This window comes from Acanthisitta chloris, unplaced genomic scaffold (assembly GCF_000695815.1).
Source record: "Acanthisitta chloris isolate BGI_N310 unplaced genomic scaffold, ASM69581v1 scaffold4096, whole genome shotgun sequence".
Classification (NCBI taxonomy): Eukaryota; Metazoa; Chordata; class Aves; order Passeriformes; family Acanthisittidae; genus Acanthisitta; species Acanthisitta chloris.
In genome coordinates this window covers 11317-39203 of record NW_008677464.1, presented here as the reverse complement: position 1 = coordinate 39203, position 27887 = coordinate 11317, and the positions used below count along the sequence as shown (strand labels likewise).

Genomic DNA, 27887 nt, shown 5'->3' with positions numbered 1-27887 from the left:
AGCTAGAGAAATTACAAAATAAATCAAATGACAAACAGTTGTATCTCCCCTCTTCCAGTGGCATTATAAATAGACAAAAGGCACATAAATATGGGAAGGTGCAAGAAATAGGAACAAAGCTAAAGGAAGAGGATTAGGCTTTTATCCCTATTCCACCCAACAAACTGGGTTTCAAAAAATCTCTGCCCCAGGAACTGTGAAAAAAAACCTTTATAAAATGAACCCTGCCCTCCCTCCCCCTAAGATGTTCTCATAGGAAATTATCAGCCTTGTAAAGCTGCAGCTTATAGCCAAGATTGACACAATCCCATCTATTTAAAAAGGCAGAAACCAAATTTCTGAATACTTTCCAATTAGTTGAGCTCTTTGTCTCCCACTATCCTCCCACAGAATACCACAGACTGTTCTCAAATGAACAAACACTCTCCTGTTTGAGAAGTTCAGCTAGTTTTACACATGTCCAGAAACTGTCGTGACGCCGAGTGTTCCCACTGTTATATCCTTGTTTCCTTTGATTATGTCATGCAGACTTGGCATCGACCCGGACTTAGTCTGTATTAGAGTTTTTATGAGCTTCCCTTGGTCTGAAACTTTCGACCGTCTCCGTTTTATAGCTCTCTTCTCAGTTTTTGTCTTTTGGGTCTGTCCATTGCACAGACTTGTACACGCTGAAATGCCACAAAAATAGGACTCCTCAGACTGCGACGACGTTTCGGAGCTTCCTTCGGATGGAGGACCCTTATAGGAAGAGTGATAAACCTCCCCAGTGTTAGAGAAGTCCCTCTGGTTCGTGATCAGCTTCCTTCCTTTAATCTCCCCATTGGCTATGGGATGCAGAGGTTCTGTTGTTGGCTTAATAGTCTCTGGTTTTTCACTTTTGTATTTGCAACGCTTTTTCTGAAACCAGAAGTAAAAAAAAGGAACAGTTGGGCTCTGGAGGGCAGAGATGTGCAGCACCTGCCAGCAGAAACACCCCAACCCCACCAGCCCTCCCTCCCTCCCCACAGCCACCGTACCTTCTTTTCTGGGGAGAACTTCAGGGGTTCTACAATGTACAGGCCTTCCTGATCCACTGTAAGAGAGGGAACATACACTTAGCATCCTGACCCAGCCAGCTCTAGGGCACTGCAATCCCAAATCAACAGCAGCATGACAAAAGGTTTCACTTAGCACACACAATTTTTTCTCCCTTTGCAAGTTTGCAAGTTAAGGGCACAGCACAAAAGTGAAGTCAGCACGTGGAGGAACTCCTCTGTGCTGTCACGGCAGCTGGCAGTGACACACTTGAAAACACTTGTCTCCTGACAGATTAGACCACAGGAGAGGTGCAGAGAACAGTGTTTTGGGAAAAGGAGCAGGAGTCAGCAGAAGTTTGCTACTAGGAAAACAAACAGTTACCAATGTAAGTGTGTTAGGAGGACAGGGGCACATAGCAAGGGCACAGGTGTTCAGACTGACATGAGACCAGTCTGGCATCCCTCCACCAGTGCTTTGTACATCACTTTTCCAAGATGAAGCAGGAGGGAATCCAGGAAAAGTGTGGCTTTGCCAAAAATAGCCTAAGCCTTAACTAATCTTTATTGCAGCATGTTCCAAACTCAACTCACGAGTTTTCATGCAGTTTTACTCACAAGACAAAAACCTGTGAAGCAAGTTTGCTGCACCCAGAAGAGCAGTGCCAGCTGCATACTTGGCTGTCACTATAATCTGCAACACTTGGTTTTGCACAGCAACGATGGCCTAAGAAATCAAAACTCAGCTGTCCCAAGCCTAACATGAATACTGAAGAGATCAGATCATTCCTCATCCCCAAGCCAAGATAAATAATCTAAAATTTTCTTAATGCAGTCACTAAATTTGAATCCTAAATACCTGCCAAGTTTCCAAGACAGGCTATCAGGACTTCTGACAAGTAGGGCACTCACTTCCCACGTCTGGCATTTAAATAAAAAAGCCACTTTCTGCAAGCTCCACAGCTTTGCAGACCTGAGTGCCTGCATGGATTGGTGCTAACCCCAAGGAAACATCTGCAGAGTATAAATTATGGCAAAAACTGCATTTGAGGTTGCAGAATAATTCAGCACAGTTCTGTGAGCATCTGGTAACTTGTTCACAAACCACCATGTCCTACAGAACATATACATGACCTACACACACACAGTGCAGCACTAAGGAACACTAGAGACTAGATGATGATATGGAAATAGTACCTTCTTTTCCAGCTAGCTGAAAAGACTGTGACCTGACCAGTGGAAGTGAAGTTCTTCTTTTCAAATTCATGTCATCATATGAGGAAAAACACCTAGGAAAATCCACAAAGATTTTAACATATTTTTCTCAGTACTTTGTCATATGCATTTCTGATTAAGAAGCATTTTTGGCAGAAAGACAGAATAATTTGCTGAGGAGCCCAAGAAAGCCTGGCAAACAGGCAACAGTAGAGTGTTTGCAATGACTTATCAAGCCATGTTAAGTGTAGTAGCCCCAAAATACTCTCAGGAGAGTGTTACTACAAAGCACTAATGGATCTCTGCTATCAGTTTGAGTGTGCAGAAAGAAGACTCAGAATGAAAGCAGATGTGGCTGTACCAGCAGACTTAGGAAATATCAAAAGAGCTGCAAAACCAAGTTTCAAATGTTAACACCTTACCTTTTGGGGCTAGGGTAGTGATTGCTTTTGGGGATTTTTGAGAGGTAATCTTCACAGAACTGGGAAGGGCTTCTGCAGCGCTGCACAAACAGCACCAAGCCCAGAATGAGACAGAGAACCAGAGAGATCACCAGGTAAGTCTGTCGATCCGACACCTGCAGGAGTTTGAAACAGTTGTTAAAGAATAATTTAATGATACTACTATTCTTGTGTTTTAAACTTTTAAGGAGACAAATTAAATGTTCAAGTCACTTCCCTTCAGCTTCACTAAACCCTCGTCCAAATTTGAGTAATTTTTCAGAGGTCTGATTCAACCTGCTGGCTAAGCAACATTCAAGGAGTGAAGGCTGAATCCCATGAGCTGCTAACACAGGACAAGGTTTCACTGCCCATGGTACTACCATAACTAAAGCAGCTCTCAAACCCACCTGAAAGCAATATGCTTCCCATAAGATAAAACACAGACTGCTCTGGTTTACAGCTGACAGGGATGTAATACTATCTTAATCTCCTGTAATGTTTTTCATCAGCTGACACTGGAGTACTTCACAGAGCACCATTACATTCACTCGATTCAATGTGGTTTCACTAACCACAGCACTCATGAACAGGAGCACAGCCAGCCAAGCATCAAAGGAGTCTCACCAAGTGTTAGAAAACAGCTCAAGGGAGGTTGACCTTTTGGCAACACACACAAAATTAAAAAGGTTGTGTTTATGGTACTGTTTGAAATCACAAGCAGGAGAACATGAACATTGGAGAGAAAACATTCCTAATACTGTTGCCAAGATTCCCCTCATCTCAGAAGATGACAATGGCCAGAGGGAAAGGAGAAGAGTTCCTTAGCCACGTGAGCCTCCCATTCAGTAGCTAAGAGCTGACATACTCATTTGTTACTACAGCCCAGTTCTTACAGTGGCCAGTGTACTCCTGCACACTAAACCTCCTGTGGCAAGTCTGTTAACATCCAAGTGGAAATCAGTGCTGGACATTGCACTGAAGCTGTGTAACCAAGCCAAGCAATACAACAGGCTTTATAATGCAGCAAGTGCCAGAAGAGTTCCTGAACCATCAACTTGACCATTCCCTCTGACACATGTCAAACATTCTGTATGTGCAACAAACCCCATTACTGCCATTCCCAGTCAGTGGTCAGTCTTCAAATGTCACTAAGAATCACTTCCACAGAACAAGATCAAATCCAAAGCACTACAGGAAGGCCCATTCAGGGTTTTTTAATTAAGTTTTCTAAGTTTTATCTTTATCACTAGCCTAGACTACAATCGTGGGGCTAATAGGGCTGTGGTAATTATTACCAGTCTTGCTGTGCACAAAACAGCTCAAGCTACTCAAACTTGTAGCTAAAGTTTTGGATAAACTAGGCTGAAAGCAACACTGCAGACAACTCCATTGAAAGACTCAGATCTCTTCAAACAGGTATGTTTGTGCATGCCTTTCCTCTGAGCTCTCGTGCCACACTGCTCAGTCATAATTACCTCAGTTTTTAATTCAGCCACAGTCGCTGACAGGTTGGAAACCAGCTGTGTCATGTTGGTGAGCTGTGCTTGTAACAGCTGGATTGCTTCTGTCTGACGCTGATCCTGTGAGGGAGTGTCACAGCCATGCTGTTAGTTGCCAGGTTCCCACCATCACATGCTCTCACCTGTTCAGCATTAGCATCCCTTCCACCTGACACCCCCAGGCACTCTGCAGCCACATGGCCACGTCACGTTTTTACTTGACAAACATTCTGTATCATGATGTCCAGTGCATTTCAGTACAGTGACTGCTGCTGCCTTCACCAGAGGCAGAGCAAGTAGCCAGCTCCAGCAGTCCCTGCCAGGAGCTGAGTACTGCCACCTTACAGAACACCTTGCAGACGACCAGGCAGAGCTCCAGTGTAAGGGCTGGTGCAGAGCTGCTGTCCTGGAATCAGGAAGCAGCCACTTAATGACAGGATCCTAAGCCAGCCAGGAACTACTCCTTGGCACCTATCAACTGCTCCCCAGAAAAAAACCTAACACGATTTTTAATCCTATGAGAAATTAAGAAAGGTGAGCAGAATACTGGGGAGGTTCACCCAGAGGAGCACCTCAGACTGACCAGCACTGATACTCTCCCAAAAAATAAGCAAGAAAGAGCACACATGAAGTTGCCAATTTCTTCAGTGTTGATGGATGAGCAAACTACAGGCCTGGGACTGCACTTCAGAGCTTTCAGACAGTTTAGGATCAAGTCTGCTATGCCACATGCACAGCTGCTTTAGTAAATCTTCAGCACTGCAATTTGTGCTGTATTTCACAGCTGCTCAGAAAATCTGGGATGGCAGAGCAGGTAAAACCTCCATGACCAGCTGACAACTGATTTTTTTTCTTCCAATACAAAAATCAGGAAACAGATCTGGGAAAGGCTTTATTCTAAAACAACTGGGAACATACCTAAAAATTTTATGACAGAGAAAAAAATAAGGAAGCACGGAATGGATGCCTTTAAAAGGAAGGTATGCAGCTCATTTGAAAGAGGATTTCTGCACCTTCTTGCAACCCTTAATTAAACTTTCCTAATTATGAAAACACTTAAGTACTCCAACAAACCATACCTGCTCTTCTGCTATTCTTGAGGTGTTCTGAAGTTTGATTATTGTTTTATTGAAAGCCTTCTGCATTTCTTCCATTTGCTTTCGGTACCTAAAACAAAGAGCAAATGACATGAAACAAGTTCATAAAACTCCTCAGCTTAGACTCATCTTCAGAAAACACAACCATGTCAGCAAAACACTACCCTTTGCCCAAAGAAGTTTTATTTAAACATCACGTGGTATTTCCTTTTAAGGTTCCCAGATAAAACAGATATGTGTTTCCATCTTTTGTTTGGTTTTTTTTGGGTATGTTTCCCCATTGTCCTGAGGCTAAGGAGCACCAAAGATAAGCACTAATATAGATACATCCCTCACAGAGAGCTCTTGCTTCCCTATCCCATGCTCACTTACTCAACCAGAGTTATTAGAGATAACACAGTAGTTTAAGTGGAAACAATTGCAGAAAGAAGGCATTGTAGGGCTGTGGCATTCTGTTTAACAGCAACAGAAGGATGTGCCCTTTAGTTGAAAGGATTATGGACAGGATTAGTGCTCACATCCTGGCAACACTTTATCCTTTTAAAAACCCCACAGCAATATGCCTCAAAACAAAATAAGGTGATTGTGTCTGAAATACAAAGAGAGAACACCTGCCACCTGCAGCCACCCGTGCCTCCAGCAGCCACCCTTGTTGTCCCAGTTTTCCATAAAGCCTTACACTGACTTACACCACACCCTACTAACACATATGGAAAGTAGTTCAGGGAATGTTCCTTTGTATCAGTGGCTAAAACCATGTCTACATGTGGTGGACTCTAAGCAGTCATCCCCAGGCTCACCTCTGACTGAGCTCCTCTAAGTAACGGCTGCTGAGGGACATGTTCACTTCCAGAGCTTTGATGCGATTGTTGAGGCGCATGAACACTGACTCCTTCTGATTAGAGCCATGGACAAGATTCCCATTAGCATAGCCCAGATCTGTTGAATTCTGCAGCTCAGCATAGAAGTCTGTAGCTGTTCTCTGTGGTCCCCCAGAGACTGGAATTGCCATTAAAGCTTCCTCAGTTGCCTGATCATCCTCCTTTGTTTCGGCAGGTACAGAAGACTCGACAGGAGGCAAACCAAGTTTCTGCACTTCTGGAATGCTCTCCTTTCCTTCCCCAGCATCACTGGCTACTATGTCCACTGTACTTTCAGGCTGCAGAACAGTCTCTGTGGGCTTTGAAATCACTGGAGTAGCAATAGTCTCTTTTGTGCTCGTCTCCTTTACCTCAGTGGCCACACTGGTCTCTGAGGCTACAGAACTTTCTTCTACAACAGAGCTCTCAGGCTTCTGCTTTTCTGCTTCAGCACTGATCTCTGGTACATCCACCTGGGGAGTCACCCCTGGTGTTACCTGGCCTGTGTCTTCTTTTGCAGGCTCCAACACCATGTCTGTGGTTGGTGATGGCTTAACTTCAGAAGTAACTTCTAAGAGGAGAGACTGTGAGACAGTTTGAGGATGGCTTGGCTCCAGCTCAATCGCCTCTGTGGTCTCGTTACTGACCTCCTCATGAACCACACTGCTGAAGTCACCTGCAGCAACAGATCCGGCTGCTCTCTCAGCTTTGCTGTCCAGTGGCTCAGGCAGAGGCTCATCTATTGGCATCTGAATAGACTCAGTTGGAACTGCCTGTGGCTGCTGCACACCCGTGGGGTAACGTGGTCCCTGTTTGCCTTCAGCCTTACTGTGCTGCTGATGCATAGCTACTGCCACTGAGCACCACTTGAAGAGGTACTCTGAAAAGGTGGAAATACAGCACACTGCTGCCATGTCACAGCAGTACTGCTCTGTCTCCAGCTCAAACCATGCTGGTGCTTCTTCTTCCTGATCATCACTTGACAGTAATGTCACTGTGGACTGGCTTGTGTCTTCTTCATACTCTTGGACGAGCTGAACAATAGGACTTTCTTTAGTCAGATCCACCACTATTTGCTCTTTATCTATCTGTGGAATATCTGTAGTAACGAGTCTACAACAAAAGAATTCAAGACAGGATGTTAATTCAACAGTCTGATGTGCCTGCTCTGGAAGGCTGCAGAAGAAGGATCTTTTAGAAAATGAGTGAAGTTTATTCTAGTGACCAAAGACCAGTTTGGAGACAGTCAGAAATTCCCAAAGTTAGTCTTTCCTCTGACATTTTTCTGTCACAAATTGCAGAGAAATTATTTCAGCCCTTGCATCCAAACCAACAAACCTTAATCAGATATTGCCCCTTCCCTCACCCCTGACAACAGTCACCAGTCCAAGCATCACTAAATTCTGACATAGCAAACATCTTACTCTGCTGCAATCCTCAAATGCAAATGCAAGAGCCACAACCTTCCCACTGACATTCCTCAGTCTCTCAACAACCAGAGTGCAAGAAAACCATAAAAATCACCAAATGCAGCACAAATCATGTCTTAACATTTAGGAGCCAGAGTCTTGGCTCCAAGTAGCCAAATCAGTTCTAAACAAATGTAATCAACAAAAACCCCTCAGAGAATCTATATGGAACTCATCCTCACAACCTAACTCCTCATCTCTTCATGCATATTCTCATCAAGGAAAGTCTAGCTAAATTTCTAAGCTCCTAAACCAGAATTTTTGCTAATGTAATTTAACTGAACTTCAGCAATACAACAAACATTCCTTACTAGTCTCCCCTGCCAGAGACAACCTGAAAAACCTGGACAAACATTAAGCCAGTTTCTAACCAAGAAATCTGCAGTGTGCCACAGCTAAGGATTCTACTGCCAAGGATTCCAGATTGGTGCATGTTAGTCTCTGCTAGAAACACAATGAAAAAACCCCAAGACAATTCACTTACTCTGGAGAGGGCACAGGTGTTGGTTCAGGCAGTCTTGGTGCAGCTGTTGAAGTTGCAGGGGTGGCAGTGACGTTTTCAGACACACTTTTGTTCCCTGCTGCAGGAAGGAGGAAAATGTGAACATAAAAATTCAAGAAGCCTATTTGTTTTCAATGAATTTTGAGGTTTGGGTTTGTTGCTGGGTTTTTTTAGATTATTAACTGCACCACCAAGCTAACTGGAGGTCTCAAAGTTTATTGGAGTGAATGTGATGTTCTGGATGCATTTTGAGACTGTCCACAAAGAAGGAGCAAGGTAAGCCAGAGTAAAGATCTCTGGATATGGCTGAACACACCTATGGGTCATCTTCGTATTGGTTCCCTTCCCAGCAAATTTGGCATCTTTGTTCCACTTTTCACAGTAAGTAGGGTAAGAATTCTATGACACTAATCGTGTATTCCACAAAACGTGAAAAAAGTAATTCAACGTTGATCATTCAACTCCTTACAAAAAATTTACAACAACAAAGAGAAATTAAAACTTTCCAGAAAGTTTTTCATCTAGAAAAAGTAATACAATACCTTCAGTTTCAGATGACTCTTCAGTTTTGGCTCTGAGCATATTAGCAGCAATGTTCACCACACTCAGGATAGCATCTAAGAGAGACAACAACTACTCAACAAGGACACACTCAGGGCAGAGGGATCAGCTGCATGGAGCAATCTGCTTTTCTGCAATACTTGCTTGAAATGACTCACAGCATAAGGACATAAAAATCATCCTATTATGCTGGATGTGGCTGCTCCTTCTAAAGGGTAAGTGCATAAGCTAGAAAGCTACATTTGAAACCCACATCTAACCTTTACCAGCTAGACCTTCTAACACCAGTGAGAAGTACTTGCTGATCATTAGTCCACTGAAACCAAAGAACAGTAAAGCAAACAATGTTCAAGCATGGAATTTTTTGATAATCTGAGTACGCAAACCACTGAGGAAGGTCCTAAACCAGAAATTTAGAGCTTGAATGATCAAACAGAGAAACTGTTATAAAGACAGGCTGGATCATTTGTCATTATAGAGCTGAAGAGAGTTAAAAATGTCATTTGCTAAATGAGTAAGACAGAATTGTGCCTCTGTTCACAGCAGGAAACAGAAAGCTACAGACTCAGTCAAATTAAGCTGGACTGTCATTTTGCATCATACTTCCTAGTTTTAATCCTGAAATTTACTTTTGGCTCTGATACTATTGCAACACAACAACTCTAAGTATTTTAAAATTTAAAGATGATCTACACTTTTTAGTCTGTTACTTGAATGCAATCTAGGTCAAGGCAACTAAAAGAAAACCAGAACAAACATGGACAGATCTGGCTTAGACACATGTAATTTTTAAGGACCTGTTAAGTAGGTAACAGTGTCATTGTCCCTCTCCAATTCACAGAAGCAAATGCCAGGAGGTAAATGTCTGCTCTATGTCAGCACATATATTAAACACAACTAGTCTTTGGTCTGGGTATTGAAAACAAACACAACTGCCAGACTTATTCAGAAGATGAGAAACAGGAAAGAGTACTGTATTGTAAACACACAAAACTTGGCCTGATTTTGCCTATTTCTCCCCCACTCACCAACATACATCTGCATGCTATGTCACATGGCTGAGTCTATAACATTAGAGAGGCATTTTTCCAGTAATGACAAACTCCTTAGGCTCCAGGAATCTCTGCTCACAACCAGTTCTGCTTTTCCTCCAGAACACGTCAGAAACTACATTCCTAAATTACATTACTTATTTGGGGCTGTATTCTGTGAAAAGTCAGGAGAGTCAAAAGATACTGAACTCGAAGTATGAATGGTGTCATTATTGAGAGAGAAGGAGAAAAAGAGGGAGAATAAAGAATTGATATGGAAACCTGACAGTCTGGGAGAACGGCAGGAGAAAGAACAGACTAGTTTCATAGTTTCTTAGTATGTTAAGGGGTTGGAATGGACCTTGGAGATCATCTAGTCCATGGGCAGGGACACCTCCCACCAGAGCAGGTTGCTCAAGGCTTTATCCAACCTGGCTTTGAACACTGCCAGGGCTTGGGAAGCCACTACATCCCTGGGCAACCTGTTCCAATCTCTCATCACCCTCACAGGAAAAACTTCTTCCTAGACAAGTGGAGACTGCCCAATACTTCTTATGAGATTGCATGTCTGAGCAGCTCTCCAGCTCCCCCTCAGAAGACCCTTTCCCTCACTGTGTATTTAAGACAAATGATGCAAAATGGAAGTCCAATACATCTGTCTAAGTGTGTGTATATTAAAAAAAAATCCCACCAGAAACAACCCACCACCCACAACTCTATTCCTTCCAAAAGAGGAACAGTGACTGCCCTGCCAGAAGCAAGGTCTGGAGAACAAGATCCACCAGCCTGAACTAAACCCATGATCACTGTAATATTTCAGTGCATTAGAAAGACAGCTGAGCACCACCAGCAACAGGTGTTTCAAATCTCTTCAGCTTCCCTTTAGCACTCTAAAAAGCTAACAGAAAAGTCACTGCTTTTTTCAGACAGTGAACATAAACTTTCAATTCTGCCCTTGCAGACAGAACATGTGAATATACCTCATCCAAACAGCTTAAAGATAGAAAGTTTGAAAGTCACTGAGAAGACATAAGCAGTGTCAGGGAAGAACTTACTGCTTTCTCTCATCTGTGAGTAGCTAACACCTAGAAATAAACTGCCCTTCCCACTATCCATTTCCCTTCTGAAAACTGTTCTAAGCTGTGAAGATTCCTAGCCATGACCTTTTTATTCTCAGGAGACAACTATGTCTAGGAAATAGAATTAAAGAATTCTGTAGCTCTGATCCACTGTGGGATGAAAGGAAAGTCTGAGCCCAAGCAGCATTAATTGAGTGCAAATCCACACCAGAGTAATGAATTTCCATTAACTGGGACAGAAGAAGAGTGGTACAGTCTAAGAGCTCCTTAGAAAAAGTTGTGTGGAGGTGATACTACCCTGAATAATTCAGTAGTTAAGAACACCATTACAACTGAATATTCATGTATTTTTAGCCAAACAAACCCTACACCTGAATGTTTTCCTATGGGAAAAGTGGAAAAGAACCATTAGCTCTTTCAAAAAAACCCACACAGCCCTTATGAAGAACACAGAAGTTACAACATTCACATAAAGCCTTCTCAGAAATAGTTTTCTCCCTTTCAAGCTGCACAAAGCAAATCTTTATATTGCCTCCTATAAATAAAGCACATTAATTAAGCACAGATTTCCAAATTTGGAATAATCAAGGTTCCACAGCACTTTAGTACTGGCTACTTACAGACCTGTGCAAGATCCACATTATCCTAAGTGCTCAAGATCCTTAAATACAGTAAACCAAGTTTCCAAAAAACAGATCTCCTTGGAAAATTCAAGTTCTACTTTTAGAACACTAAGGATGATACCCCACACCTTCAAATTGTTACTTATTCCTATGAAACTAAATAGGAATCACAACAAATTGCTTCAGCAGAAGAGTATGGAAGTTGTAGATGTTGCATGACAAAAATATCATTCCCCTTTCAATTACCTCATCTTGTTTCAGCACAGAAATAATTTTTCTACTAAATCATACTCACTTGTAGCTGAACCAAGAAGATTCTTTGAAGATTTTTCTTCCCCTGTGTTATAATCCAATAGATAATCTATGTATAAAGAGGAATACTTATGACTATCAAAATTAAAAGAATATCAACCTCAAGATGTAACATGTCATTCAATTATGACAGTTTGACAGTGTGAAAGTAAAACTACAGAAAAAAAGTTAAGAGATCAGAGATTACAAACTGAAATATCAAGCTCCAAGCCATGAGGAAACCAAAGAGATTCAGGGTTCAAGATTCAGTTTCCCCAGGATTCATGACATAGGTGCAGCAAACAACTCATTGAGCTTCATAAAAGTTTCTCCCCCTTCCCAATTGCTTGCAGCATTGATCATAAAACAATCACAGGAAATGGGCTATGGACACTAAGTACAAAACTGTTTCATGTGAGCTGCTTTGATTATTTTTGTAATCCTTTACTACTGTCAGCACATGGAGAATTATTGTCTATTCTGCCAAGTGAAAGAGATTTATTACCAGCAGTTTAAAGCACCCTCCAAATAGTTACAGTACATTGTTTAAAACTTGAAAGCCCAGAAATGCTGAGACACTCTCACCAAGGCCAAGAGCAAATTTAACAGTCAAATCTTTTATCATATGCAGGAAACAGCAAACCACCAGACCAGCAGATGATGTCTGAATGGCTAAAAATGCACAGAGTATCTGCTTACCATAATCTTCATCAAAGAGCTCTTGTCGCTCAGACTGATACTGAGAATCAGCTATTTCCTCATACTCTTCAACCATGCTAGTACCAAATACCCTGTGAACAAAGTTTTAAAATAAACCCCTAATATTAGTCTGCTAGTCATGTAATTATGTGACAAATGATAAGCAATATTAACATGATGCAGCAAATAAGAGACATGATTGTTACCCTCAGTTATCCAAGATCAAGCAGGACCTATGCTTGGTTTTTCAAAACCCACTGCAGGCTTTCAAGTGCTGAATCAAAACAGGATCCTGTTTTTCAATCTACTAATTTCAAATAATTTCCTCCTCTTAAACTTAAACTCATACCCAGACCTCCTTGTCTTAGGCTCCCCATGAGCTCTCACACCTCCTCTGCAGTTTTACCTTTGACTAACTCTAGAAGTATCTATCCATAACTACCTCACTTTACACACTAGATTCTTTGCCCTGCTCTGCCAAAATTAAATCAGGTCAATCCAATTTCAAGCAATCTTGTCAACTGAAACTGTGGGCTGACTGATAACAGGTTCCCAGGTTCAAAACCTGGTTTTAAGGAGCAGTACAGAGACTGCTGGTTCTTTGACCTACAAACACACAGGTGTTCCTATGAGGACATTCCAAACATGAACTATATGCTCCTGGGCTGCCAAGCACCACAGCAGCTTCCCAGCAGCACTCACCACAACTGCTCTTTGGAGCTCAACACTGGTGCCCTGTTTTGCTCGGTCAGCCCTGAAATGTTATGCCCTCCTGTAAAGCTGCTCACGCTCCTGTTTCCTAACACCTCCCCATAAAGAAAAACTATTCCTTAACATACTGGAGAACCAAACCCAAAGATTCAAAGCTTCTTTAAACAGACATGAAGGACAGTACATAGCAGGTAAGTCAGGCAGCTACTTCAATATACAATATTTGCAAGTAACTTAAATTGAAAACTGGAATTTGTTGCCCAACTATTATCAGAACATGCTACTCCTCACTGAAAGGAGGCAGAAAGAAAGCAAAACACAAAATATTACCTTATAAGACTTAAAGGACAAAAATGTTCTGATCCAAAGTGTGATATCAACTCCACCTAAAGAAGAAGAGAGACTTAAAGTAAAACTCCAAAGACCCACAGAGCCAGGAGCTCATTTAACATATACATTCAATCTTGAAACGGCAAGTTTTGTTTACTCAAGGGATTTGCAGAATGCCCACAGCAGAAAAGACCAAAGGATTTATTCTTGCCATGCATTAAAGTGCTGAGTTGCAGCAGAGAACTCCCCAAGCCCCAAGCATTCATCACTCCAAAAGAAGAGATTGCTAACCTTTATGTACTTGATGAACATCTGAAGCAAGAGAAGGGAAAGGAGAAAAAAAAAAAAAGAGATGTCAGTACAAAGGCTGAACACATGCCACAGGCAACTAGAGTTTTGTTGGGTTTAATTCAGTACTATTAATGCCTAAGCTAACATGTTATGAAGGATAAGTTGCAATACTACTCCATCTGCCTTGGGCAGCAGGATTGCACTTAGTCCCTGTACCTGGCAGACTGAAGCTAACATGCAACAGGTGTTGTATTAACAAATTCAGTTATTCAGTTTTTCAGGGCAGCATTGATTGCAGACAGAATGTGAAGTGTGTTAAATGTACTGAGTGTATTTTTTTCCCCTTGAAGAGCACAGATTACAGAGAGTGACTCAAAAGGAAAAAGAAACCCAGGTAGCATGCACTCTGTGTCCTGCTGCTGCTTCGAGTTCAGTGTCATGTGCTCCAATTTCTAAGAGGAAATGGAGCATTTGATGACAAGCTTCAGTCATCTGTGTATTTCTAGTGAGACCTTCACTCACACTGGTATATATTTGATTTGACTTAATAAATGCATTCTACACTTGCAGATTAAACCACTACACAGACACTACCCCTGAGGTACTGCAATAATCTGCGAGTGAGATCAAGATAACTATTCCCATAAAAGTTCTCTTACAAAAGAGTTTCCATTGGTTTTGATGCAAGTTCATGAAGTCATCTAAAAAAATTAAACTTGGTACAAAATTTTTGAACTCTTCTGTAGATGAGACACGCTCAGCACTTGCTCACATTTGGTTAAAACATTACAAGAACAAACCTTTGAAAATGTTACCATGATACAGTATTCAAGGCAGAGCACTGTATCCACCAAGGGATTGAGTGCTGAAGCATCTACTGGAATTCTGGAACATCAGTGACAAGCAGGATTCCAGCTACCTTAAGGCATTAATTCAGCCAGAAAACAGAATTAAAAATAAATTAAATCTTTATTCTGTGACTCATGCAGAATTTCTGGGTAGAGAAGTTAGACAACTATCATTCATAGCTACTTCTTTATGAAAGCACAAAGAGTAATTCAGTAGCATAAATTAACTTTTTTTTGGCAGCACCATAATTGGAAGACAACACACAACTGGAGTGAACCTACAAGGTCTGTATTTTATTTCAGTTTAAACCTCCACTACATCCCAATATTTCTGCAAAAGTTTTTATCCCATTCCAAGGACCACATGAATTATTTGTGGAGTTTTATTCTTTCAGTAAGTTTTTATCCCATTCCAAGGACCACACGAATTATTTGTGGAGTTTTATTCTCTTTCAGACTCCTGGGAAAAGAGAACTTATTGCAAGCTGGTTTGAAGGTGGAGATATCACAGATATCAGCAGCAGTGAGCCTAAATAATTTGCCTGAGTCAGAATGATGATGGAATAACTGCTAAGCTGCACTTTGAGCCTATTGATGAAAACTAGGATTCAGTTAAAACTGTACAGAAAACAGTACCAAAAAAAATCAATTAATACACATATTCTGATCTGTGCTCCAGGGAATGAGACTCTGTGTGTGTATATCCAAAGCAGGTACAGCCAAGAGACAAAGTAGATTGAGATTCTCCTAATCTTACATTGAGGGGACACAGTTGGTTAAGTCAAATAAAACACTGTCTGGATCTTTCTTAAATCAGCTCTCAACTAAGGATGCACCTGGACACAAAGCAACAGGTGCTTCCCAAGATCCTCTCAGTTACCACTGTCAGGAAGCTAACAGGCTTATGACTGTGTGATAAGGGTTTAGCGCATGACCAATCCCTCTGGGGCCACTAATGAACTGAAGGCAATTAGTGGTAAGGAAGGTTTTGGTAACACACTTCTCTCAGTGCTGTTACACAGGCTAAGCCCAGCTAACACTTCCTTCCCTGGGAAGCAGGGATGTGTTTGCAGTATTAAGTTACCTTAACATATTTTGCATACATCTGTTCATCCAGTGGAAAGCTTTGGACATTTCTCTCATCTCTGGCATGGAAAGTGCCTAATTTAATCCATTTGTTTGTTGGATACCTAGAAAGGAAACAATGGAGTCAGCTAATGAAATGCAAGAACACAGTTTACAGACACTTGTTCAAGTTTCCCCAAATGTCTTTCCAGTGAAGAAATTTTTGCTTTCCAGTTGCAAGACAGCAGCAATGTGTGTTTTATGGAAAGAAGAGTTTCAAGATTGAGTCGTCCCAACACAAAACCTCAGCAGCACCTCTCTACATACTAATAATAACAGTGTGAAGCCCTTGAAGGACAAAACCCTATACTTGATGCAACTACCGAACCGCAGAGGCCTAGAGGGAAGTGTCTGTAATGAAAAAAGCCACCTCAGACAAAGAGTGAAGAACACAACACTTCAGTGACAGGCTGTAAACACTATTGTAAGCAAGCAATAAAAAACTTTGAGCAGAGTCAGAACTACACAACAGACCAAGTGCTGCAAGTCCCACTCTACATGCTTCAAGCAGCCTAGAAAGTGAGATTTTTCTGGTGTGCTGTGTGAATGGCTCCTCTTTCACAGAGCAGAATTATCTGCTCACTCCCACACAGGCAGTGTTGTGCCCCAATGCTAAAACATCACAAACCTTTAACCAAACATTTGGCCAACTTGTAGTATTCTTACCCCTTCCAGTTCCTAACTGGTGTGCTACCTATTTTTTTTCTTTTTAAATAATTTGGGGGTTTTGGGACAGAGTTCAGCATTGAAGACAACTTGAACCATGTGAAAATGATCTAAATAACAAGAGAGAAGACAGTCCACAACCCCAGTGGCATTCTGTTAAAAAATGTTGATTTTATCATCTGCCATCCACTACCTAAGTTTGTATAAATTCATTGCTACTTGTCAACAAATTTCTCCTTTTCCTTTTTAAGGTAGCAAAGGAAAAAAATGCTACTGACTGATAATACAGACACACCAAGAAAATCCATGTAACTTCACAATGCATTACACTTTACATAACAGCAGACATACACAGACCATGCTTCACGAAGCTTTGCATCTAATATTTATGTCATTTTTCATTCAGCCTAGGTAACATACCTGTCACTAATTGACACCAGAAAGTCTTTAGGAGTGGAAGAGAATAATTCATGATTTGCAATGTCAAACTGCTTTACTTGGACTGGTTCACAGAGCTCAACAACAAACCTGAAAGACAAAAAAAAAGGAAATATTAATACACTTTTCCTTCTACAATGACAATCCTCAGCCCTTTACCTCATTAGTGCAGCATTCACTGTGTATCAAGAGAAAGCTACACAAATGCTGTACAATGTTGAGGCAACACTTGTTGTTCACTTCAGAATCACTACTAATATTTCCTGAACATCTAACTTAGTAACTCTAGATAGCACCTTCAGCCACAAGGGCTTCATCCATCTTGTACTCAAAGGCATCAAGTCACAGAACCAAAACTTAAGGACAGCAAATATAATTTCAAGCACAGCAGAAATACCAGTTAGTATAGGGTAAATTCTGATTACCTGCCCCACACTTATTTGACAGCTGGGGAAGGAAACCAATATCTCTGCCTGAATCCTCAGTGCTTTAACTTCTGCAGATTATGCAAAAGCAACAAAATTAAGGTGAATCACCTTAGCATTAAAGTCATAATATGGTATAAGTTATCATCTTAATATTACTTCTCATTACCATACAGAGTTCTACAGGGGACATAATAAAGCATCTTGTGCTAAATCTGTCCAAATTCCTTCCAGACATTCCAGGCACCAAGGTCAAGTCACTCCCACAGGATACACACAGTCCCACAGCAATGGAAAACTGTAATCACTCCTGTCATGCAAGCAAACCTAAGTAACCTACCAGATTTTAGTACTGCAGGGATTGAGCATATAAAGGTCCATGTTTTCCATCAGAATAGCTGATGTGCTCTGTATGAAAAGAAACAGGATTTTAAATCACATGGTAGATACCAACACAGCATGAAGGATTTTATCCCCTCTCTCCAGAAATGAATTTGGTATTGGGTTTGTAGACTAGCAGGAAGGTTCACAACATTCTGAGCCCAATATCATGCAGGACACACTACTGTGGGGCAATCACAGATGCTACGTGAGGCTGTGTAATGCAACTTTGTTCAGCTGCTGCACAAGGAGACTCTGCTCCCACTCTGACTTCACTTCAAAACGCACTAAGCTCTCTACAGCAATCCCTCTTTAAAAAGGCACAGATTACTGTTTATATCTCATTTTGATAAATTAAAAATCCCAATAAATCCAAGCACAGGAATAAGAGATGACTTTACAATCCAGTGTTCAGTTTTAAGCATACTTTGCACTACTTCTTGCACAACAGTACATTAAAATCATGCACATTAATAATTAGTAAATGCTTACCTTTGCCTCTGGATTTGCTGCCAAAATTTTGGCACCACACTCTACAGAGGCATAGTTATTTCTATTTTTCTGGACCTTTTTAGTGGCATGCTGCCCACCAACAGCAGAAGGGTGCATTGACTGACCTAGGAACAAGAAAATATTGCTACTATAACAAACCACACAAACAAACAGTATTTTCACTGTCAGGGAACTTCTGCTCACTGCTTTTACATAATGAAGGCTATTAATTATGTAGTTCTAGCAGAAAAAAAATGGAGTTCCAGGCTGCATTCCAAATTGAGACAGTTCCACTATTCAAATCTAGCACAAGATGAAAGTGGTCTGTATTTAGAGGAAACCAATGAATCCTGAACTTACTCTTTTCTTTCTCTACTTCCATGACTTTCTTCTTCCATTCATCAAATGTTGGAATGTCTCCAGGGTCCTTTGGAGTTATTACTGACGTAGGGTCAATTTCTCCTGTTTTCTTAAAGTCTTTCTGCAAAAGAGAATAGCCAATTGTGAATAGTTTGCAGCACCAACAATGAAAACAAAAGTGAACTTCAAAAAAAATAACAAAGCATGCTCTCATCAAGTCAGAAGCAGACACATCATTTGCACCCATGTTAGAAACTTAGTGCCAAGGTAAGCAAGCTGACAAGCCAGAAAAAGCATGTGATGATTTCCTCCCAGAATTACAGATCCTTTCACTGAGATGCTGACAATTTTTGTGGCCAAACTAATACATTTTAAGTAAAATGTAAGCATTCTGTGCCTAACACCTGCTTTTTCATCAAAATTTTAGCTTTTCCTCCTCCTAATAAAGAAAGGTTTCCCTGTAGCAAAAAATCTTCCAACATGAATGTTGGTCACAGCAGAATTCCAGAGGTTCCCTGGAATTTTCTGAAGATCAAGAAACAGCACAAGGAGATATTCTTTAAAAACAGTTTATTTCTTGTTTAATCAAAGAACTAATGTTTTGGACTTGCCTGACAAAGCAACAACCCTGTTAAGTTAAACATATGCTACACAATCTCAAGCCTTAACATCTCCTTTGTACAAACATTTTCAGCACACCAACAGATATGCCAAAAGCTTTTGGTACACACTGCAAGTGCAGAGGCTATTTTGTAGACAGCATTCCCAAATTTTTACTGACAGCCTAAATATGATTCTAAAACAGCAAAAAAATGGTATTGCCACGGCTTTGGTCATTCTTTAGCTTTTTAAAAAACATAAGCTTTAGGAAGTGCCTCACAGTAAGAGCATAAAGTCCTACAGTTAAGTTTAAGAGACCTGTGTAGCTCAGTATCTCACTTTAACAGAGGCCAAATAGGATTCCTGGGACTGAATAAAAACACACCAAATAGTTGCATTGGATCCAACTGTCATCTCAGCCTCTAGCCATCTGCTTGCTAGTCAGAACTTCCTGAGTCAAGATTCAGCCTTCAGGCTTCTTTTCTACAAGCTCACACAGATCATGCAACGCCCCTCCCTTTCCTCTTTTTCAGCCTATGTACAAAAATTCAGCTCCCACAGCATCCTGAGGGAAACTACAGATTAACTGCCTTTACATGAAGAACAATTCTGGATTCTGCTCCAGATAGTTTTACTTAATTTCCCCAAGTGTTGTATTTGAAAAGACTTATTAGTTCAGAAAAACTGTTCTGTACTGACAGATCAACCTTGCTGCCCTTTCCACCCCATTTATTACACCCTTCTTGCCATGGCAATACCAGAACCACACACAGTGCTCAAAACATGAGGGCTGTGCATCATACAATGGTAATCAGCAACCTGATGGACATGACTCATCTTTAACAATGGTGATAACCTAGCAGAGGACATTAGGCTCCTGTGTGTACTGAGTGGATATCAGCACCACTTACCTCCCTTTTCAGGTTCTCTGAGGCATTCAGAGCAGATTTCTGCTCGGCTGTCCCCTTCTCAGCTGCTGCCACTTTGGGCTCAAACTCAGATTTTGTCTTCTTTCCCTTGCCATGTGAGGATGATATGTTCTCTATATGCTGACCTGCAAGGCTGAAGGTTTAGAAGAGTGTTAGAATCTCTAAAATGATCAGCCATATGCAATATTAAACACACAGAGACACAAACATGTAGATAAGCAAAAGCACATGCAAATGTTTATTGCCAGGCCAGGACAGAAAAGAACAGCTACCTTTGAATTATTCAGACTCACAACCTACTTGGATACTCACCTCTCTGGTGCACTGACAAAAGAGGAAGGCTCACTCTGAGGGTCAGCCTCAAGTGTCCCACCAATATCACAGTCAGGTTCTGACTGCTCAGCTTCACTAGAGCTGACTACAGGGATATCAGCACGGGAATTCTCTATTGCACTGAAGGGAGAGAAACAACATGCTTTTTAGCCTTCTTATGATACAGGTAGCCCTGATAATCAACCACATCACTAAAGATCTCTGTAAGATTTAATAAAGAAACAGTCTCAGAAATAATTAATTAAGAAAAGAAGCATGAAGTATGTTGTACTTGTGCAACTGCAGTCTCAGCTGTACCCATGCCAGAACAGAATTTCCTTTTCCATCCTGTCTATCCCACAAAGGAACTCCAAACCAGCTTCTCATCTCCCAGAAATCTCATCTAACATCTTACCTAACCCTGCAATGGATAATTCTTCCCATCATCACTCGAAGCTAACAATAGGCTCAGTTACCTGCCTGACAGCAATTTTCTTTTCTCTTTCAACAAAGCAAACAAACACAAGACTGAGTTCCCTCACTAAAAGCTCCTAATGTTCCCAAGTCAATGGGCAGCAGTCAGAACACAACTTGGCTAACACGGGGGGGGGGGGCTAACAACATATTGTAGAGCCAGACAAGACTTTCTTTCCACTAGATTTATGTTTTTTTGTTAGGGTAACAAAAATCACATAACCCAGTGCAGACCATTACCCAAGCTGTACCCACAGCCCAAACTAGCTAATCTGCCTCTTGCTTTTCCTCCTCTCTCCCAGAAAGGCTGAACACACCACTTCAAAAAATCCTGAGGCAAAAACTGAAAAAAAAACAACTTTCTCCATATGCTCTTTAGGAATGGTGGAATGAGTGGGGAGAAGAAAATAGACAAATAATAACTTCCAGTTGATAACTCGACTGTCCTCTCTTCTCCAGCACAGGGATGACTTTCATGTTGATCTAGGCTATTGCCAGATCTAAGTAAAAGCTTTATTCTGCCTTCTAAACTTCAACATAAGCTTTCTTTAATGTCAGCAGCAAACTAGGTTAATCCAATATCATGACAGAGCTGCCAAAACACAAACAGCACGTCAGTGACTTAAAAGGGGAATCTTTTTGGTCCTCTGACTGCTACAATTATCAACAGAAGCTGCTGCAGCCAACCCAGGGAGACAATTTTAGTACCTTTAATATGACAGAGTTCCTACAGTATAAAACAAAACTCTCCTCCTTCTTGCTATGTAGCAAAACCTAACAAAGGTAACGAATACAAGAATTTAATAGCTACAGAGTAGTTTCTCTGGACACCCCAAAACACCTAGAGCTGAGATGCACTGTTTGGTTCTGCATGCAACACTTGACTGACAGAATAAGGTCAACCACTACACTTAAAACTGAAAAACTCCACATATTCTCCATCTCAGTGGATAGGTGACAGTATGAATAATTATCAACTGAATAAAACATGGGAAAAGTATGAACTTAAAACCACCCTGATCTCAGGGTGTACCTGCAGGGCCTCAAGTAACTAATTTTGGCAGAAGGGAAGCAGCACAAGCCTCAAAGCTGAAGTGTTCCCTCTCCTTTGGATACTTTGGTTTGTTAGTAGCTTTGCCTTAATTTGTAAAGTGCATAACCAAGCTCACTCTGCACAGCAGCTGTCTTTACTTGCAGCCATAAGGAGCTCAGATTATTTTTCAGTAAGTTTTTCCTCAGATTAGGCCTGGGTAGAAATGCTACAGTCAGTGGTGTCCTGAAGCAGGATTCATTACAAAGTAAAAATAGCTTGGAATAAATTTCCTTTCAGAATATTTTGAATAAGACATTCTGCTGATATATTAGACCAACACCTGAGGGAGCTGGACTTTGTTACCCTGACAGGAATCAGCATCTAAAGCAGGAAAAATGCTGCCTGAAGGTAAGAAATGCAACTGAGTCTTTTTAAAGATCATGTTTAAATACAGAGTTGGACTAGAGCTGTTTCGAATATTAATCTGTACAAAAAGAGAACATTTCTTACTATTTAAAGCTGAACTACAGTTTGAAATAACATAAATATGCATCTCCTATACTAATTCTGCCCTTTCTTCCTGTAAATGGTACTAGTGGCAGAACACTACTGCCAAACATTAACTAATCAGGTGCCCCAAAACAGGTTTCCATTTTCATTCGTTTCACAGTTCGAGTCTTCAGTGTTCATCACTCCAGCGTTCCCCAACTGTGACAGCCAGACAGTTTGCAACAACCACCAGATACCAGAATGTTTGAAAGAAAATAACATCCAGTCTCCTCCTCAGGCCTGACAACAGTAGGACTTACATGTTACACAAACAAATCAGTGCAGTAGTCAACAACAGCTATAAAAAGAACAGGCTGAAATTACACTGCAGTTTTGCTTTATAAAAACTGCAAGTTTTGAAAGACTTGCCATCAAAGATGCTGATTAAGTACCAAAACGTGCTTAAGTGTTAGCCCTAGCAGATTAGGCAAGATCAGTTAGCAAACAAGATTTCCATACCTTTTCTGCAGCAAAGAAACTAAACTTGGGATAGCAGAAAAACCCCAAAACACTAAAGACAAGTCTACTTGATTTTTAATGTGCTAAACTTTTGTCTACCAAAACAGTCATCTTTATCAGCAATCAGAATAATATGTTCTCCTTAGCACACATCAAAAAGCCCAGCAGAACTTTGTGAAAGTACTCAGAAATACACACACATGAATTTCCATACTACAGTTCACATTTACTAGCACAGCATTCCACAAAAGAAGGGAAACCAAACGACACACACTGACTCCAGAAGGCTGCCTGCAGCAGAGCTGGCTCTGCAATACACTAGGAAGTACTGGAACTACAAACAGCCTTGACTGCATTTATAGCAAAATTTGCTATTTCAGCAAAGGTCTCTTAATATCAGAGCTTAAGACCACTCTGTTTTAAGCCCTGAGATAAAATTCTGCAGAGTTCTTCCCTAACTAAAAGCAGAGGCCATGGCTGAAGCAGCCTCAGTGCTTGTGAGAGCACATTTGTGAAGGGCAGAAATCCTAATCGTAAAGACCTAAGGGCTTTTATAGTACAGATTATCTAAGCACATTGGACTTTTTCCAAAGCATCAGCTTAGAAACTGATAATGGCAATAGTATGACACTTGATGCAAGTACACAACTCCTTATCCACAGGCAGTGTAAATGGTGACATATGCCATTGGCATTGACACCATAACCAGCAAAATAACCATGTGTACCAGTCTAGCATTATCCCGACTGAACATTTTAATGACAGAGCAAATGATATTCTTTCAAAGACCAAAACAACAAAATAAAGAGCTTACTCAGGCTGCAAGACTGGAGGTATCTCTGAGGTAGGTGAACTGGAAGTGTTTTCAGTGCTTGCAACTATGCTAGAGGAAGCTTCATTTACATCTACTGAAGGTGGACTCACAACTTCAGGCTGACTTGCTTCACTTATTTCTGTAGTCTGTGAAAACATGACAGATGAACACACATTTTTCAAAACTTGAATATGAAAAGCATTCGTACCACAACATTTCTATGGACTCCTAACTTTCAAAACTTGAATATGAAAAGCATTCATACCACAACATTTCTATGGAATCCTAAAAGTTCACATTCCTGGCAGAAATTAATTTCCTTTCTTCCTAAACCTACGTGGCATTCTGTGCTACTTTGGGAAATTAATTTCCTTTCTTCCTAAACCTATGCGGCATTCTCTGCTACTTTGGGAAAGTTGCAACACACTTCCACAGTCTGCAACAATCATGTACAAATATTAATTGAAACAGGTATGTGCAACAGCTTCCCCAACCCTGCAATGGTTACAGACAGCCAGAAGAAAAAACAGCTTGAACATTGCACCAACTCAAATTAAGGGTTCTATCTGCATGTTCCATTACAAAAAAAGTTTAAATTTTCATCCTAAATTAAATTTTGGAGAGGGATTTCCATTTTATCACTCCAGTGGAGGGTCCAAAATGATTTAGAAGTCTATTCCATGCTGTAACTGAACAAAGAGAAATTGTTTATCCCGTTGGAGAATCTAGTAGCCTTATTTATCCTAGAGCTGCAGTTTTCAAAGGCCCTGCAGAACACACTCAAAATAAGGCTTTGAAAGCTAAAAGAGCATATAACCACAGAAACAGGACAAATATTATTAATCAAAAGTCTCTTGTCAGTAGCTAGATTACTCCAAATTACCCAACTGCATATGAAGAGGTCTAGAAGGTTTTCCTACAGAATTACATATGCAATTCATGCAATATATTCTGAATTATGTCCTAGGTATGCTGTCTTGTAATCTACAAGACAAAAAGATATAATCAAATAAATAATCTTCAAGAGTGAGCTTTGTCATTTATCCCTGAGCACTGACTTAACAGGATCAATGGCACACACAACCAAAACACAACTCCTATTTCAACAAAGGAAATAAAACTGACAGAAGCCCTGAAGGATCAAAGCTGGAAGGGACTGCTACCATCACCAAGTCTGATCTACATAAAAAGACCTCAGTCAGAAGGTTTTTCGTGTTTTATTTATAAAGAGACATCCATACCTACAACACCCAATTTTCATTTGGCTTGGAAAGTTTTATTTAGCCAGTACACACAAATACTAAATTACTCTGGCTATTACTTATGCACATGGGAAATGCAAGGTCTGTTAGCTCACATGTTTCCTCCTTCTCTGGAAACATGAGTCTCACAGCAACCCTGTGTGCAGGTGAAACGTGATAGATGGCTGCTATGAGCCTTAGATAATCAAAATGAAAGAGTGAAATCCAAGAGGCATTTGAAGAGTGTATGGAGACAACGAATGAAATAAGTCTTGCCTGGTCAGATTTTGTGAAGTCTTTGAGCAGCTCTCCCATAGAGTAACTCCGTGGGGTTGGGTCTGTGTGCTCAGGCTCTGATCTGGGACCAGCCTCTTCCCGCTAGGACAGGAAAGGTAAAACAGCAGTGAGTACATAGTAACACAGAACTGTTCTCAGTAAGGGCAGCTACCTCTGGCAGACTGAAAAACACTACCTTTTCCACTACCAAAATATCAACAAGTAGCTATTAAGCTACATGGATCTTCAAAGTCACTGCCCCAGAATGTTTAAAGACAAAGTTAAAACAATTCAGTTAAATCTTCACTGCAAAGACCATTTTAGCATTGTCTCAAATCATTCAGTTTGCTAAGGCAAGTTCATCACTCTGCTATGACTTCCCATGTGCTGACAAATCCTCCGTATCTTCTTGCTGGGCAAAAGAGGAGGAAGAAAAATATTAATCCTAAGATGACTTGCAACACAAAACCACTCCAAGTAACACGTGGCACATTTCAGTTGCAGCAGCCTTATCAGAACTGGAGTCATTGCACAAGTCTGCTGTAACCTTTTAAAGTAACTTTCTTTTTTACAACTAAAAATTTACAATCAACTGCAGTGAATTCACAAAGTAAAAAACATACACACTTAAGAGAAAAACTGTAAAACCACCAGACTAATAAGATTTTACCCTTCAAACTTTTTTTCAAAGTTGTTAAGACAACATCTGCAAGTTATTTTTGAGCAGTACTTTAAAACACATCAAGAAGTCTGGTAGAAATTTATTCTCCCTTGGTTTTTTAAGGGTTATCTAAAACCTTGTGGCCAAATACTGCAAGTGCTAGTGTTCAGATCCAAATTGGGCTGCTGCACTATACAACACTACATGACACTCATTTGAGGTAGTTAATGCACACAGTGGAAGAGCAAAACTACAAATCTGAGCTAGCAAATTTAGAGACAACAACCAAGCAACATTTTCCCCCAAATATTCTTAGCTCACATCCTAGTCCCTAAGATGAAATAGCATCAATGCCTCCCAGAGACAACTGATCTGAGGAAAGCTGATCAAGGGCTGCATAACTGCTCTTTTGGAGCAGCACAGCTTCAGCAGCCTCATTAGGAGTAACAGACACATGCTTTAGATTTCTCACACACCCAAGAGATTTTCTTTAATGAGTAAAAAGAACAGTCTAATGTATGAGTTTCCACATCTTTGGGTTCAAGTTCAGAAATCTGCTTAACAACACAGCCACCTTAATCAAATGAAAAGAATGGTGCAAAAAGAGTAGGAAAACATAGACCAGTGGCTCCCCAGTCTCACAGCTGACTTGATCTTTCAGTTTTATTACATCAGCCATTAAATTCAAGCAGAACTTTGTTTCCAAGCAGCCAGAAGGATAGGACTGAATGCTATTTGGCTGCCAAGCTGGCAAAAAAAATACAGCTACCCTAGCTGTTGAAACTCACAAAAACCCTGCAATAAACCCATGATTATCATAGGATTGATTCTTTACCTGTGTAAATGACTTAAATTATCATGACTTTCCGGTGTGACTCAACAGCTTGGGAACTCACTGTGCCACTGCAATATGCAGAAACTTGTAATGATTTAATCAGGGTGGGACAGTTACACTCAATTTCACCTGAAGTGCTGAGTAATGCAAAAGAAAAAGGGACTGCATCTTGTTCATTATACATTTCACATATATGTTTTAGCTTCGTTACTTTTGATTAAACAAAAGGAAAACAAAGTGATAAAGCCTGACTTAAAATAATTCATCTTACTTCTATTTAGGATAGCAATCATTTGTGCAGTGACATTTGTGATCATTGAACACAACACAGATGTAACTGCCATACTGTGGCCTAGACTGACCCAGCCCATCACCTCTGACCGTGCTCTCTCTCCAGAGCCACATCCTCTCCCTGACACACACTTCCAGCATAGAATCACAGAATTTTAGAGGTTGGAATGGACCTTAGAGATCATCTAGTCCCAACCCCCTGCCTGGGCAGGGACACCTCTCACCAGACCAGTTTGCTCAAGGCTTCATCCAGCCTGGCTTTGAACACTGCCAGGGTTGGGGCATCGACTACCAGTGAGTTATACCTGTGCTAGTGTCTCACCACCCTCACAGGGAAAACACTTTTTTGTAATATCTAGCCTAAATTTCCCCTCCTTCAATTTGAACTCATTACCCCTTGTCCTATCATTGCAGTTCCTAACACAGTGTCTCTCTCCAGCTCCCCTGTAGCCCCTTCAGACACTGGAAGGTTGCTCTGAGGTCTCCCTCAGCCTGTCCTCACAGGGGAGATGCTCCAGTCCTCTTAGCAACTTCAGGGCCTCCTCTGGACTTGCTCCAACAGTTCCATGTCCTTCTCATGTTGAGGGCACCCAAATAAAACAAACTGGGCCATCTGTACTAAACAGCTTTACTATTTGTTCCCCCTCCTGCCCCAAACTATCCACCTGTATTGTTGCATAACTACAACAAACTTGAACAAAACCTCGGAAAGACAACATGGTTCACAGAACAAGTGAGTACATGAAACATTCTGGCCAAGAAGACCCTGTGAATCAAGTGTATGAATCATTCTTTTAAAAAAATTGAATATCAAGTCAGACTAAGTAACTAATTAACATGATTTATTCAGCATACCTTTCCCTGGAGATTTTCATCTTCATTTGCCAGGGCACAAGCATCACCTGAAGCATATTGCACTGCTGAGGAAACACTGTCTTTACAAAAGACATTCCAAACAGGAAGC

The 27887-nt window shown here is 40.8% G+C and overlaps 1 protein-coding gene across 1 annotated transcript; it reads right to left on the bottom strand.

Moving 5' to 3' along the window:
• On the bottom strand, positions 1-27887 carry SUCO (SUN domain containing ossification factor; the record flags this gene model as incomplete). Its single annotated transcript, XM_009076503.1, has 22 exons — positions 1-897; positions 1017-1072; positions 2211-2302; positions 2651-2805; positions 4147-4251; positions 5250-5337; positions 6068-7240; positions 8081-8174; positions 8641-8715; positions 11688-11753; positions 12383-12474; positions 13424-13479; positions 13715-13735; positions 15647-15752; positions 16774-16881; positions 17557-17624; positions 18090-18214; positions 18450-18570; positions 19961-20111; positions 23620-23765; positions 25137-25238; positions 27779-27887. Coding segments are annotated over 22 exons (3556 nt in total), but the record flags the coding sequence as incomplete, so codon positions are not given.